Source organism: Bos grunniens, chromosome 13, assembly GCF_055505025.1.
Source record: "Bos grunniens cultivar Pamir isolate PY7600 chromosome 13, Bosgru_T2T1.0, whole genome shotgun sequence".
NCBI lineage: Eukaryota > Metazoa > Chordata > Mammalia > Artiodactyla > Bovidae > Bos > Bos grunniens.
The window spans coordinates 12166690-12179217 of NC_141177.1; the positions used below are offsets into that span (position 1 = coordinate 12166690).

A 12528-nucleotide genomic window follows, 5' to 3' on the forward strand; every position below is an offset into this window, starting at 1 on the left:
TCTGACCATGGAGGCTGCAGGCGCCCTCTCAAATAGCGGTAGGTGCCCCACCTTAGACACCTTCTCGAGTGGGTCTTAGAAGCCCAGGCAAATAAATGGTTGCAGAGGATATCCGCGCTCCAGATGGAGACTCAGCTGGAAATTGAGGAAAAGAATAACATGAGGAGACCAAGCTTTGGTGAGCAAGGCCCGTAGCTTTATTTTCAACAGGGGCTTTTATACCCTAAGTTACACATAGAGGATAATAGGGGATGCAAAGTCAGCAGTCTTTGATCCTTATCAAAAACCAGGGTTTCTTTCCTGCAAATTTATCATATACAAATGGTATAGGTGATTTACATCATCTTCTGGCCAGAAGGCCTATTAACATTTTATGACTCTTGACAAAGACTTATCAACAAAGACTTATTTTCTCTAAGAGTAATTATTTTAAGGTTTGGCACCATCTTCCGAAGATAAAATTGCATTCCTATAGGGCGGATGTATAATGGGTTTACAACAAAGGAAAGAATTTATTACCTTAAGGGTTTAAAGTTACTAACACCAAGGCCACTACTTATTTTTTCTACATACCAACTATATTAATTAATACACATTCAAGGATACAATACAGAGGATGTGGAAACTTGGCAGCAAGCATTGGCTCATCAATGAAATCTTTTACTAGTTTTATTCTGACAGTTTCTAACTCTCTGAGAGGCTCTAAGCTATTTGAATATCTTAAGCTTCCCATGCCTCTTGAGGCTGGGAGACTGTAAACAATCGAATGCATAGCTGTAGGAGTCTGGGTAAACTTGTCAGGCGAGTTAGAGAGCCATCTGAGGGGTTTGGATTTAAACACTCCTAGTTGCCCAGGAACTTTTATTAATTGGAGCTGTAAGTTAACTCTTTGTCAGAGAGAGCGAGATGGTGGTTGGGGACAGCCCCCAGTAAAGTCAGAGGTGAGAGCACAAAGCAATAAAGTAGGCAGACTCTGGTTTTTGCGGGGTAGATGCTCGAGAATATCCAGGGGGACTCCTGAGGCTCGATCCCGCCTTTGCGTATGCCGAGCCTCCTTCCTCATGACCTTTGTCGTGAGTGGAATGCCTCACCGACTCCCGGCACTTATTTCTGCTACAGGAAGGACAGTGAGCAGTGAACAGATGTATGTGTCACTATCACACATCCATTCTCTCATGACCAGCCTTGGGTTCGCTCATGGAATATTTGTTAATAATTATGATATAGGTTGCATACTGAGTGATGACATGAGAAGCAGAGTGTTAGAAGAGTATTAATAGAGTTGAACTTTGAGTAACTGGAAAAAAAGTCAAAACTCTGCTTAACCAAGTGTTTTGGTTAAAAATGAGAGTTGGACTGCTTTCCAATAAAGTTCAGTAATGGACTTGGCTGTGAACCAGGAGACCAGGGTCTCAGCCCTCCTACCTGCCTCTGGCTTCTTTTCTGAGCTTTGGTAATTTAGCCGGCCCCACCGCTTAGGGTTGTTGAGAGGCTAGATTGAGACCACCACTAATAAAAGATTAACGTGGTTGACCTTTGTTACTATGGTTTTATTTCTCTATATTTGTTATTATTCAATCTTAGTTGGTGAGGTCCCCCTGTGTTCAGTACCGGTAACTCCACCAGTAACCTGACCACGTTTGACTTTTGTCCCCTCTAGAATCTGTTCCATCAACTCCTCATTCCCTTGTATTTCATGCTGCTTCCCTGACTCATTCCCCTCTACCTAAAACCATGTTCCAATATCTACCATCCTAAGAAAGCCTCTATTGGGCTTTCCACACTTGGCCTTGGGCCCTGGTCCTCTTCTTTGAACTGTATACTCTGTCTTCCAAGATGACCTCATCTAGTTGTATAGCTTTAAATGACATTTAGATGCCAATACTACCACATTTGTAACTCTGGTCCTAGGTCACCCAAGAGCTTCAAAATACAATATCAGCTTCCTCAGGATGTCCATTAAGATGTTTAGTTGGCATCTTGAAAAAAAATTATGGTGTAACTCAGCCTATGTGCCCAGAGACACACACATTCATTTTCTTTGTGTTAATAAATAACACCAGAATCAGCCTAGAAGCTCAAGACTTAAACTGAAGAATCTTCTTTGTATTTTCTCTTTTCTTCACTCTTCCCCTCTTAATCTAGCAGCAATTATTTTCATCTCTACCTTGAAAATATCTTTCATATCATCAGCATCTTTATTCCTCATGGCTAACACCATTGTCCAAGCCATACTCATCTTTTGATCGGACCGCTACTGTAGCCAACTGTTCAATTTCATTCTTGCTCAAGCTCCACCTCCTGCCCCAGTCAATGTCCACAGAATAGCCAGAATGAACTTTTCTGAATGTAAATTATGTCACTTTCCAGTTTCAAATGCCTCCGTAATAGCAGAAACTTCAAACTCCCATAAGTTTGAAGCACTCCGTGTCATCTGACCTGCAGCTAGCATCCAGCCTTGCCCTGTGCTTCTCTAGCTTACTTGCTATATCCCAGCCACACCAGGGTCTCATTCTTATATTCCCAAATCATCCTCAAGTTCTTTCCTGCCTCAGAGTCTTTGCACATCCACCACCTCTTCCTTAACTTGCCAGTTTCATCCTTCTGGTCTCGTCTTAATTATCACCTTTTTAGAGTTCTTTCCTGACTACTCTAAGTAAAGTAGACCCTCTCCCACTTAGTTATACTTAATCACAAAATGAATTTAATTTCCTTATTTATCTGTGTAATTTCCATTTCTATGTATGAAATGTGAAGTTTATCAGAGCTAGAGCCCTAAGCTTCTTGTTCACTTTTTAGCCCCTCCCCGCAAGTGCCTCAGTCTTTGGTACAGAGGAGAGTCTCTGTAAATATGATTGAATGAGATACTGTTCCTGCTCCCAATAGGTTTAGAGCTTATAGGATGAAATCATTCATGAACAGGCATTTACACTCTGCTGTGATAGCTGTTGTAGTGGAGTTAGTTATGGTACATGACACAGGGGTAGTATAATATGCAGAGAGATATGAAAATGTAATACACTTTAAAGCACTTAATTTTTATTGTAAATAAAAAGAAGCTCATTTTTATTGTAGAGAATTTGGAAAATCTAGGAAAGGGTTAAGATGAAAACATTCATCTGCCATAATCTCCCTAGTGTCATTAAAAACAGTACATTCATTAAACATTACCAATCCTGCTTCATCTTTTGTGAATAACCTGCTGAACTCGCTGATTTTTCTTTTAGAGAGTTTATTTGTTTTGATGATTCTCAAGGATTCTTTACACAGAATAGAATATTTACCTTTCAGCTGGCATATATATTACAGATTTTGTTCTCAACTTGCCATTTGACTTTTAATTTTATTTCATTCAGACTTTTGTTAACAAAACATACTTTGACAGTATAGTTATTATGTTTTTAAGAAATATACAATATTTCAACTTTAAGAAATTGATTTTTAAGCTTTTGTCATTAGTTTATGGCTTTAGGGAACTTGGTTAGAAAATATATAGAACCATGCCTGTATAGTTTCCTCTTTGAAGAATTTATTGAAGTTAGATGTGAGCCTATTATATGATCTTTTGTGGTTTTTATATTTTTTTAAATTTAAACTATACTTTGATGCTTTAGCATTATTTTTACAACAATAATTTTCTGTTTGTTTGTATTTTCCTATGTCTTTGGTTTGTTATTTTTAAGGTTATTGAGTCATTCTGTATTAGGTGTTTATCTTATGTGATTAGACTTTGTTCATTTAGACAGTCTGAGAGCTTTTCTTTGTTTTAACCTCTTTATATTTATTAACACATTAGAATTTTTTTACTTTTATCACTTTTACTACACAAATTTGAATATTTTCATGCTATTTCTTTTAAATGCATTTTCTGTGTTCGTTATATTTTCTTTTTGTTTTTTTCCTACAGAAATTAGTATATTAAGTCCCTTAACATGAATAATTATCTAACAAGGTAGACACTATACTTACAGATGAGGAAACTGAGGTGCAGAGCAGTAAGGTAACTTGCTTAAAGTGGTACACACACAAGGTGGTACACACACAAGGTGACACACACAAGGTTCACACACACAAGGTGGTACACAGACAAAGTGGCACACACAAGGTGGTACACACACAAGGTGACACACACAAGGTGACACACACACAAGATGTTACACAGACAAGGTAACACACACAAGGTGACACACATAAGGTGACACACACAAGGTGGTACACAGACAAGGTGACACACACAGGTGACACACATAAGGTGACACACACAAGGTGACACACACAAGGTGGTACACAGACAAAGTGACACACACAAGGTGGTACACAGACAAAGTGACACACACAAGGTGCACACACAAGGTGGTACACACACAAGGTGGTACACACACAAGGTGGTACACAGACAAGGTGACACACACAAGGTGCACACACACAAGGTGACACACACACAAGGTGATACAATCAGGACTAAAACTCAGGCATCCTAACCCAGAACCCAAGCCCCGTACTATTTTCCTTCTTAAAGTAAGATAAAGATTGAAATATATCTATCGGATGTAAGTGGTAAGAGCACCACTAAGAGCTTGCTGGCGTCTTCCCTGAATCGATGTTGGGGGTGGTGTCGAGGACAAAGTGCAGGTGACGGGGTTGAAGTTTTGCACTGAGAAGCTGGGAGGTATACAGGGAGTATAATTAAGGCCGTTGAAAAAATGTAAATGTGATTGAAACACAACTGGACTGTAAATACTACTGCTGCCAAAGGGTAGCTTTTAAAGAGGAAGAGAAATCCAAGCATCTGTGTTTGTCCGAGTCAGGAATAAAAGGGAGGGTTTGGAGCTAAGGGATGAAGAGAGAGAACCAAGAAGCTGGGAAACACAGCTGAGGTAGAAGGGCGCTGGGCCGCACCTTGCAGAGAGGACAGTGGTTGGCGTGTAGTCATCTGACCCATGAAGGTTAGGCTGATGGGTAGGAAGTTAGAGGTCAGCCCTTCTGTGGTCCTCTTGTTTCATAAAGATGTGATGTGGTTATCTGTAGGGCAGGTGACCTTGAAAGGGAGACATTTGTGTGGGGATACAGAGGTGGAGAAAGCAGTTTTGCAATAGACTTGCCAACAGCAAAATGAGGAATTGGGGCTTTAGGTGCCATGGATGTGGGTGATTATTTGACAGACTGAGGGGACTGTGTGTTTGTTGAGATTAAAACAAAGATGTCCAGGCAGCATACAGTCTCTAAAAGCTGAGACCCAGGGTACCATATGTGCCAAAGAAGCAGATTTAAGGGGAATGAGTTGGGAGAGGAGTGTGGGTGTGCCAAAATGCAGGAAGCTGAAAACTCCAGTGTGTGGGGTGAAGGACGAGTGGGAGCACATGGAGGACGAGCTTGGGCATGTGGAGGGTGAGTGTGGGCACGTGGAAGGTGAGCTTGGGCACATGGAGGTGAGTGTGGGCACGCAGAGGTGAGTGTGGGCACGTGGGGGTGAGTGTGGGCATGTGGAGGGCAAGTGTGGGCACATGGAGGGTGAGCTTGGGCACGTGGAGGTGAGTATGGGCATGCGGAGGTGAGTGTGGGCACGCAGAGATGAGTGTGGGCATGTGGGTGTGAGTGTGGGACTGTGGGGATGAGTGTGGGCATGTGCAGGGGAGTGTGCACACGTGGAGGTGAGTGTGGGCACATGGAGGGCGAGTGCGGGCACGTGGAGGGTGAGCTTGAGGGTATGGAGGTGAGTGTGGGCACGTGGAGATGAGTGTGGGCATGCAGAGATGAGTGTGGGCACGTGGGGGTGAGTGTGGGCATGTGGGGGCGAGTGTGGGCACGTGGAGGTGAGTGTGTGCACATGGAGGTGAGTGTGGGCACGCGGAGGATGCATGTGAGTGCATGGGCTGAAGCTGATTGGAAGATGAGGCCATTGGACTTAGGGACATCAAGGGCATTGGTCATGCTGTCCACACAGATGGTCACATCTCCTTTGTGAAGGTGGATATTGGGTGACAAGCTGGTTACTGAAGTAAGCAGTTCGGGTGGGAGTCAGAATGGAGGATCAAAGAACTTGTTGCCCATGGATTCCTGGATAGCAACAGTTGTGTGTGGGGCTTATTTTTAAGGGATGTTATAAGGTCATTCAGATGGACTATATTCCTTGAGGATGTGGAATCAAATCAAGGTAAACCATTCTTGGCTTATAATGGCTTCTCCCTCACCCTGCATAAGAAAGTGGAGATAGTAGGAAGTAATTCTTCTCTGTGTTTTACTTGAAACAATAATGAAAAAGGTGCATATTGAAGTTTCAAGGCCAAGTTTGGGTGGTTTTCCTTTTATCTGAGGGTTATTTCTGAAAGCCATTAGAAATGTTCCATGTGGCTGGTTCTTCTTTTGCTGGTCACCAGAAGGTGACCTTTTTACCTTGTTTTGAAAAGCCATGTCAATTGCCAAGGTAATATCCTAGCCTAATACAAGACCTCTTTGGATAGTTCTAGTCGGAAGCTGGAACATAAGTTGTTTGGAGGTTGGACAGCTGTGATGAATGCCTACGACCCCTTCTGCAAAACTGACTCCTGCCTTGTGTGTTGCAGGTGATATTTGAATCCGTCTCTCTGAAGGGCCATCCTGGCTACATCGCTGTGGACGAGGTTCGGGTCCTTGCCCATCCATGCAGTAAGTCTCTTCCCTGCTCTAAGCACAGCCTTGTTTCATGTGGCTTGGAGGCTGCAATCCCCGCTATTCATTCAGCTCACAAACATCTCTCACTCTCTCTCTTTTTTAATCCTTCAAAAAATGCTTACATACTCAATGCAATCAGTCCTGAATAAATCCATAATTTCGCTGGCCTGTTCAACAGGCAAGCACCTCCAGGAATTTGCAGAGAGTGGCAAAACATCTTCGTTTGAATCTCTCTTCATTATTAAAGGAGTCTAAAGTCCTGATTGTTTATTAGTGGGATTCAGACCACTGAAGTGGAAGAATTAGAGGGCTCTGGATAGAATCTTGTGCAATTGTCTTAAAAAAAGAACCGACACCAAAAACACTGAGCAAATTAGCACACTGTTCACTCACAGGGAAAAGTACCACTAAGCTATTAATTCTTTAAAAGTAATTTTAAACACCCTCATCAACTCTGTGTAGGCGTAGGGAGAGATTTTTCACAGTGGTTAGTACTTATGGTACAGGGTTGAGAGTTCTCAAAGGCATTCTACTCCATGCCCAGACCATTTCCACTGAAACTTCTCTCTCTCTACTGTATTTAGGCTAAGATATTTGAATGTATTTGAGCAAGAAACTGTGGGTCCCAGGTTCACTATATACATCTCAGAGGGGACCAGTCCTGGGTACAGGTAGTTGAAAGCGCATCATATCTTGTGACATTTGATGGAGATATTATAATCAAAGGGGTGTGCATATGGATTAAGGTAGCCTATACGAGGGCTGGCTAGGTTGCCAGCCCCATTAGCTAGTGTCTGCAGACTGGAGATTCCCATTAGTTCCTTGGCAGGTATCAGGTAACTAACTCCTAGGAGGGTCCTTTCTCTGCTTCTTGCTTAAAGCCACAAGTCACGCTATGGGCTCTGGTGCAGTTTGCTATTCCCTCAAGAGATGTCATATGTCCTGTATTTTGATGCCTTTCGTTCCTCCCGTTTTGAGGCTGTTCTCATTTCTGCCCCATCCATGTTGCTTTTTATTTTATTTTTAATTTAAATTTATTTATTTTAATTAGAGGCTAATTACTTTACAATATTGTATTGGTTTTGCCATACTTTTTATTTTAGGTATTTATTTGGCTGTGCTGACTCTTAGTGTGGCATGCAAACTCTTCATTGTGGTATGTGGGATCTAGGTCTCTGACCAGGGCTTCAGCCTGGGTCCCCTGCATTGAGAGTGTGGAGTCTTAGCCACTTGGAGTCCCCACACTGGGAGGTCCCCATGTTGCTTTCATTGGACTGATTCTTTGCACTTCTACTGAAGTGAATTTGTCACAGGCTCAGGCATCACTTCTTCCTGGCACTCCAGTGACATTGTTTGACCTGTTGTCTTAGAGCACCATCTCTAGAGGAATTTGAGCTGAGTTCCAAGGGGCTTTGGCAAGACAACATTTTGGGTAACTGTGTTTGGGGTCTGTGCAAGAGACACGTCCTTCCTAGAAGTCAGCCAGCATCTCAGGAATGCTGACATTCTATCAGATGATTCTCCATTGCTTTGGCCTGAGGTATCTACCTTTGTGTTGCGGATATACTTAGGAGTCCCTCTTACAAGGATGAAATCTCCGTCTCCCTTGATCTTGGATATCCGCATCTGCTGCCCATTGGAGAATAATTATTGACCTCAGACCACTTCAGGAGATATCTGCTGTACATGTGGTCTACTTAGCCTCACATACTTTGCATTGCCTGGATCTCGTTCAGAACTATAAAGCATTCAAGGATGGATAAGGGGGTGTTTGGGGCTTTGGGACTATATATAATTTCTACAGGCTGTCCCTGTCAACTTCATCTCCATCCCCATTGCTTCTCCGTGACTCAGGTTTGCAATCCCATAATCTACTGATGGCACATTCTAGCCACCACTTGAGATCTCCCTCTCCAGTGCCTGGCGTTATGCTCCCCAGGGTTGGCCCTTGTTTCTGGAAGCAAGCGGCTTACCCAGGCTCATGTGTGTGGGCCTGAGAGTCAGCCCCCTTGTGAGAGTTCAGTGTTTGGGGGACAAGCTCAGCAAGTGAGTCCAGGTAGGCCCAAGCCCATCCATCCTGGGCCTGCAAGCCCCCAGTTTTGAGCGAGTCTCTCTGAGACAGGCCTTCTGCTTTCCCCAAGCCCTGCCCGCACCCCATCCTTGGAGCTGCATCCAGCCGCTGCCTACTGCTTGGCCTGCGCAGGACGCTTGCACTAGGTCTTTCTAGTAGGTGACCTTGGGCTCTCCCCCGAAGGATCCGGCTTGGTTCTCTCTCCTGGGATCCCAGAACTCTGTCCTCTACGGAACCTTTGCTTCCCCATGACAGCCAACCTGACCCTGTCTCCTGTCTCAGTCTTGGCTCTGCCTGAACTCTTCACACCGTCCATGGTTTGCTGTTGCAGCCACACGCTTCCTTCTCTCGGAGAAATCTCCATGGGCAAGAGCTTTCTGGAGGGTCTACCCTCAGAGTCTCATGGCTCCTCTTGGAATCCTCCTCCCATCGGGGCTGCCTCTGAGTTTAGGATTTTTCTGACAGCTTCATACTCCCCCTGCTGAGGAGAGAGTAGATGACTTGGTTATGGAATTGCCGAGAGCCAGTTACCAAGCAAATGGGCCATGCGACAGAACTCAGGAAGACGTGCCCCTGACTGTGTTCTTGCATAATGTGCTCCATTTGAGTTCAGCCCAGATGCTTAGGAGGCTTAAGCTTAAACTTCCCAGAAATCAAAATATGAGAACTCTGTGATAGGGGCTGGAATTGGAAAATCCCATTTAACTCTACATACAAATATTGGTGGTGCACATAGTCCTCTGAGATCTATCGTGAGTCATGTTGAGTTGACCAGAGCCTAGCCAAAGCCCATTCTGCATGCTCCGTTCATATCCAGTTTGGGTTTTTATTCATTCTTTCTTTCAATAGTCAATTATTGAGCATTAGTTATATGTCAGGAACTCCTGCTGGACACAGGGGATACTCAAGTGACCAAGATAGATAGGTCTTTGTCCCCATGGTGTATACTTAGCAGATGGTCAGAGGGAGTTCAGACAGTTCAGATGCTCAGTTGTGTCTTACTCTTTACCACCCCATGGACTACAGCATGCCAGGCTTCCTTGTCCATTGCCAGCTCCCGGAGTTTGCTCAGACTCATGTCCATCAAGTTGGTGATGCTATACAACCATCTCATCCTCCGTTGTCCCCTTCTCCTCCTGCCTTCAGTCTTTCCCAGCATCAGGATCTTTTCTAATGAGTCAGTTCTTCTCATCAGGTGGCCAAAGTATTGGAGTTTCAGCTTCAGCATCAGTCCTTCCAATGAATATTAAGGACTGATTTCCTTTAGGATGGACTGCTTGGATATTGCAGTCCAAGGGACTCTCAACAGTCTTCTCCAACACCACAGTTCAAAAGCATCAATTCTTCAGAGCTCAGGCTTCTTTATGGTTTAACTCTTACATCCAAACATGACTACTGGAAAAACCATAGTTTTGACTAGATGAACCTTTGTTGGCAAAGTAATGTCTCTGCTTTTTAATATGCTGTCTAGGTTGGTCATAACTTTTCTTCCAAGGAGTAAGCGTCTTTTAATTTCATGGCTGCAGTCATCATCTGCAGTGATTTGGAGCCCAAGAAAATAAAGTCTGTCACTGTTTCCATTGTTTCCCCATCTATTTGCCATGAAGTGATGGGACCAGATGCCATGATCTTAGTTTTCTGAATGTTGAGTTTTAAGCCAACTTTTTCACTTTCTTCACTTTCATCAAGAGGCTTTTTAGTTCCTCTTCACTTTCTGCCATAAGGGTGGTGTCATCTGCATATCTGAGGTTATTGATATTTCTCCCGGCAATCTTGATTCCAGCTTGTGCTTCATCCAGCCCTGCATTTCACATTGTGTATTCTGCATAAACGTTAAATAAACAGGGTGACAACATACAGCCTTGACGTACTCCTTCTCCAATTTGGAACCAGCTTATTGTTACATGTCTGGTTCTAACTGTTGCTTCTTGACCTGCATACAGATTTCTCAGGAGGCAGATCAGGTGGTCTGGTATTCCGTCTCTTTAGGAATTTTCCACAGTTTGTTGTGATCCACACAGTCAAAGGCATTAGCTTAGTCAATGAGGAAGAAACAGATGTTTTTCTGGAATTCTCTTGCTTTTTGTAAGATCCAGCAGATGTTGGCAATTTGATCTCTGGTTCCTCTGCCTTTCCTAAATCCAGCTTGAACATTTGGAAGTTCTTGATTCACATTCTGTTGAAGCCTGGCTTGGAGCATTTTGAGCATTATTTTGCTAGTGTGTGAGATGAGTGCAATTGTGTGGTAGTTTGAGCATTCTTTGGCATTGCCTTTGGGATTGGAATGAAAACTGACCTTTTCCAGTCCTGTGGCCACTGCAGAGTTTTCCAAATTTGCTGGCATACTGAGTGCAGCACTTTCACAGCATCATCTTTTAGGATGTGAAACAGCTCAACTGGGATTCTATCACCTTCACTAGCTTTGTTCGCAGGGAGGCTTCCTAAGGCCCACTTGAGTTCACACTCCAGAGGGAGAAAAAATACTGAATAGGTAACTAATATTAAATCACTAATGTGATTTTAGATCGTGATAAGTATTAGGAATCTAACAAATGTCAGGGACTAGGATGTGGAGGGGCTCCTTAGGTAGAGTGGTCGGGGAGATGTCTTCGAATATGTGGTCTGAGCTGAGATCCAAGTCATAGAAGGAGCTCACTCTATGAAGGTTCAGGGAGGGGGCATCTAGGCAGAGGAAACGGGAAGTGGTGAGACCCTGCAGGGGAGTCACTTTGATAGTGCCAGAGTATCCTGGGCATGGGGATCGTGGAGGGGGAGCATGGAGGAAGGTGTTTCTTGGTGAAACGGAAGCCGGGCCCTAAGCATGGTTGTTGAGTGGTTACATTTGAACCTAAGTGCAGGGAAGTACTACCAGAGGGGTTTATGCTGGGGATGGATAGGATCTCATTTAATTGTTAAGAGATCACTTCGGCCATTCTGTGAAGGATGGGTTGAAGGAGGAAAAGAAAAGAATAAAGAAATCAGGAGGCCAGTCAGGAGGACAGTTCTGGAGTCATGCAAGAGATGGTGTGTCCTGGACCAGGGTGGTGGCAAGACATCCATTCGCCATCCAGTATGTTTAGTGAGCATGTTCTCCATGCCAGGCGCTAGTCTGGGTTCATGGGAATGAGCAGGACAGATTCATTCTTTGCCTTCATGGGCAACTTCCATTGATGTGAAGGAGACTAAAAAGAAAACCAAATAATCAGGAAATTATCTGATCTATAACAGATGGTATGTTAGTCCACCAAGGCTGCCATCACAAAGCAGAAACTGGGTGGCTTCATAAGCATTTCATTTTCTTATGGTTCTTATGGGGAGGCCCCCAAGCCCAAGGTAAGGTGGCGTGTGTCCTCCCATGGTTTTTCCTCTGTGTACATGTGCCCCTGGTGTGTCTTTGTGTGTCCAAATTTTCTTTTGTAAGGACAGCAGTCAGACTGGGCTAGAGCTCACCCTAAGAGCCTCATTTGAAGATAGTCACCCTTTTAAGTCTCTGTTACCAAATACAGGCACAGTCTGAGCTATTGAGCGTTACGGCTAAAAAGATGGGAATTGGGGTGGGTGGGGGCACAATTCAGCTCATAACAGATGGTAAGCGGCGCCATAAAGAAATTTAGAGGGGGAGAGAGGTGGTGGACAGATGAGAGATGAATTTAGGAGGTAGAATCCACTCGTCCTATGCAATCAGAGCAGGATCCAGAGGCATCAAAAATGGTGCACTCTTAGATTTATATAATTGGCTGGGTGTTTGATTCTGGGAAGGAAGTGCTGCCTTTCAAGGCACCTACTGCGCACGGGTCCTGGAGTCT

At 43.9% G+C, this 12528-nt stretch overlaps 1 protein-coding gene across 23 annotated transcripts in view; it reads left to right on the top strand.

Annotated features, from left to right (window-relative positions):
- PTPRT (protein tyrosine phosphatase receptor type T) overlaps positions 1–12528 on the top strand; it is a 1155226-nt gene that overhangs the window by 422500 nt on the left and 720198 nt on the right. For all 23 annotated transcript variants that reach the window (XM_086331749.1, XM_086331754.1, XM_086331755.1 and 20 more), the window contains exon 4: positions 6564–6645. In XM_086331749.1, the coding sequence (XP_086187875.1) occupies positions 6564–6645 (82 nt within the window). The remainder of the gene's footprint in view (positions 1–6563; positions 6646–12528) is intronic.